Source organism: Eimeria mitis, genomic scaffold (assembly GCF_000499745.2).
Source record: "Eimeria mitis Houghton genomic scaffold, Emh_scaff2143, whole genome shotgun sequence".
Classification (NCBI taxonomy): Eukaryota; Apicomplexa; class Conoidasida; order Eucoccidiorida; family Eimeriidae; genus Eimeria; species Eimeria mitis.
In genome coordinates, this window is record NW_013570467.1 from 5,353 (window position 1) to 5,701 (window position 349).

The window sequence follows — 349 nt, forward strand, 5'->3', positions numbered from 1 at the left end:
CTGCTGCTGCTGCTGCTGCTGTGTGGGTCCTGCAGCACGTGCTGCACCTCTGCTGCATCGCTGCGTTCCCTTCCAACGCCAACACTGAGCAGCAAATGAGAGCTTCCTGCTGCTGCTGCTGTTGCTGCTGCTGTTGCTGCTGCTTTTGTTGCTGCTGCTGTTGCTGCTGCTGTTGTTGCTGCTGCTGCTGCTGTTGTTGCTGGGTGATCCTGCTGGGGGGGATGCCAGAGCCCCTGTGTCCCTTCAGCAGCAGCCTCTGCTTGTGCAGCAGCAGCAGCAGCAGCAGCAGCAGTAGCAGCAGTTGTTGCTGCTGCTGCTGCTGTTGCTGCTGCAGCGCAGTGTCTACGCA

The 349-nt window shown here is 60.2% G+C and overlaps 1 protein-coding gene across 1 annotated transcript in view; it reads right to left on the reverse strand.

Annotated features, from left to right (window-relative positions):
• EMH_0049280 (vacuolar sorting protein 9 domain-containing protein, putative) overlaps positions 1-349 on the reverse strand; it is a gene marked incomplete at both ends in the record, with an annotated part of 4,936 nt that overhangs the window by 2,193 nt on the left and 2,394 nt on the right. The window contains one exon of the mRNA XM_013496509.1: positions 48-256. Coding sequence (XP_013351963.1) covers positions 48-256 — 209 coding nt within the window. The remainder of the gene's footprint in view (positions 1-47; positions 257-349) is intronic.